The sequence below is a fragment of the Plasmodium gaboni genome, chromosome 10 (genome assembly GCF_001602025.1).
Source record: "Plasmodium gaboni strain SY75 chromosome 10, whole genome shotgun sequence".
Classification (NCBI taxonomy): Eukaryota; Apicomplexa; class Aconoidasida; order Haemosporida; family Plasmodiidae; genus Plasmodium; species Plasmodium gaboni.
Window position 1 is genome coordinate 360,785 of NC_031490.1, and position 2,621 is coordinate 363,405.

Sequence of the window (2,621 nt, forward strand, 5' to 3'; positions counted from 1 at the left end):
TTAAATATATATATATTTTTTTATTTTTTTATATATATATATTTTTATATTTATATATATATATGTTTTTTTTTTGATTATTTTTTTTTTTTTTTTTTTTTTTTTTTTGTTAAATCTCTTTATTTCTGGCTCATACATATATGTAGTCACTATAACAAATATTTTGTATATATTTGTGAAAAATTAATAAAAATAAAAAGGAAAATAAAATATAATGATATATGAGCATCAATTTATAAAGATATAATTATATAAATATGAATTAAAGTATTAAAACAACATAATATACATACATATATATATATATATATATAATATATATTATGAATATTTATTCCTGTTAATTTTAATTTATACAGCTATTTTGTCAATATATATACATTTTGCCTGAACAGTTCATATCAATTGGACAGGCAAAAAAAAAAAAAAAAAAAAAAAAAAAAAATATTAGAGCCATTTAAATAGCATGTAATAATAACATGAATTTGAAATATATAAAAGTAAAAATAACTCCAGGTAGCTTTTTTTTTTTTTTTTTTTTTTTTTTTTTTTTTTTTTTTTTTTTTTTTTTTTTTTTTTTTTTTTTTTTTTTTTTTTTTCTTTACCTCTTTCCTTTATTTTACATATATTGCACAATTTTTTATTTTGATGTCAAGCTGAACCTTTTATTGTTTACTAATTTATTTCATTTTAATGATTTCATTTTACACGTCAAAATTTCAGCAAAATCGTCATCATCATTTAACTTGTTTAATTGTTGAAAATAATACATGATCATATATGCATTATGCTCATTTATATTTTTGTAATTAAGTATAACATAATTTCTTATACTATATATAACACTATTGTGGGAGTAATTTAAAATTAAAAAAATATTTAACACTCTTCTTATAACATCTTGAGTTAAACTAAGGTCATGATTGTTTATATAATCATTAATGTCCTGTTCCCATAAATTTAAACATTCGATTAAATTATTTTTTAATTTTACAAAATTATAATTATTTATATATAACATATTATTTTTCCTATTTTGAATATTTCCATTTTCTTTTATAATATATTCAGAATTGGGTTTAATAAAAATATTATTTATGTCCAATTCATAAAAATTGTATATGTTACCATTATGTTGTTTTTTTTTAAATATTTCACATGATTTATTATTTTGAAATGAATTGTTTATTGTATAACTTTTTAATTTATTATCATCCATATAATCATCACATTTGGAGATATAATTTTTCATGTCATAACATTTGGGTGTAGTATTTTTTTCATCATACTTGAATATATTTTTTGATTCATAATTTTTTAAAAGTATGGATAAGGAATAAAGCATGTATATTTTTAATTCCCTTGTTAACTGCATGTTTTTAACTTTTTCAATAAAAACATGTACAATGGAAGGACAAATAAATATATTGTATCTTGAATATATATATAATATATTACTTATCTGTTTTGATGTTAACATATGTATATAACTAATAAAATATTTATTGAATATATGTATTACATAATTATATAAATTAAAATAATTAATATGATAATTGCATGTTCTGTCATATGATATTGAAACATTCATATTATGAACGTTACTATAATTTATATTATATTTATTATCACAGATTTTATGATTATCTTTTGTATTATTCTCATTATCGTAATCGTCGAAACCTGCAATTTCTTCGTCTTGCTCATTTTCTATAATTTCCTTGAGGCTTGGTAAAAAATGAATACAATTAATTACATCAGAGATGGAGCTTCTATTATATATAATATCTTTAATTTGTATGGTACATGATTTTAAAATATGATTATAGTTTTTTTTTATTCTCATATATGAATATAATATTCTACATAAGTCCATTAGATTGGCTTGTTCTATTAATTGATTAATTCTTTGAGATAATATTATAAATAAGTTGTCATTATTATATAATATAGTAGCATAACAATATGTAATTACACATAAATCTCTAATGTGTACATTATTATACATTACATTATCAATAATAATATTACTAAGTTTAGTATATAAATCATTATCCTTAATATTACATTTTACTAATGCATTAAGAATCATGGATATTTCTACAATGTTATATATTGTGTGTACTTTTTTTTTTAATTCATCTTTTAATAACATTATAATATAATCATCTTCTGTTTTTTTGTTTTTTGTTTTTTTTCTTTTGGAATATGTAGATATTAACATGGCCAAATTAGACGTATTAAAATATTCACATTTCTTTTTTATTAAAGGAATAAAATTATCATATAAATTTGTATCATATCTAACTTTGCTTAAACAAAATAAAAATGAAGCAATATCATTAACTTCAAAATCATTTATTAATTCATAAGATCGTTTTTCTATTCTTTTCCATAATAAATTATTTTGTATATTTTCTTTTAATAACATATTTGAAAAAATACAAAGAACAGAAGAATTCATACGACTTATATTAACAACTTCATTTTCATATGACACACATTCTTCTCTCTCTTTTTTGTATAACCCATTCTTTGTAATATTTGAAATGAATCGATTTGCTAAACACAAATATTTTATTCTACAACCTCCTGTGTTTCTTATAAACACATTCGTAAAT

General features: G+C 18.4%; 1 protein-coding gene across 1 annotated transcript; it reads right to left on the minus strand.

Moving 5' to 3' along the window:
* Positions 1-685: 685 nt before the first annotated feature.
* Positions 686-2,464, minus strand: PGSY75_1011600 (hypothetical protein; the record flags this gene model as incomplete). The annotated part of the gene is made up of 1 exon (XM_018785882.1): positions 686-2,464. The coding sequence occupies one exon, from the start codon at positions 2,462-2,464 to the stop codon at positions 686-688; it is 1,779 nt and encodes a 592-aa protein (XP_018641499.1).
* Between the last annotated feature and the right edge of the window lie 157 nt (positions 2,465-2,621).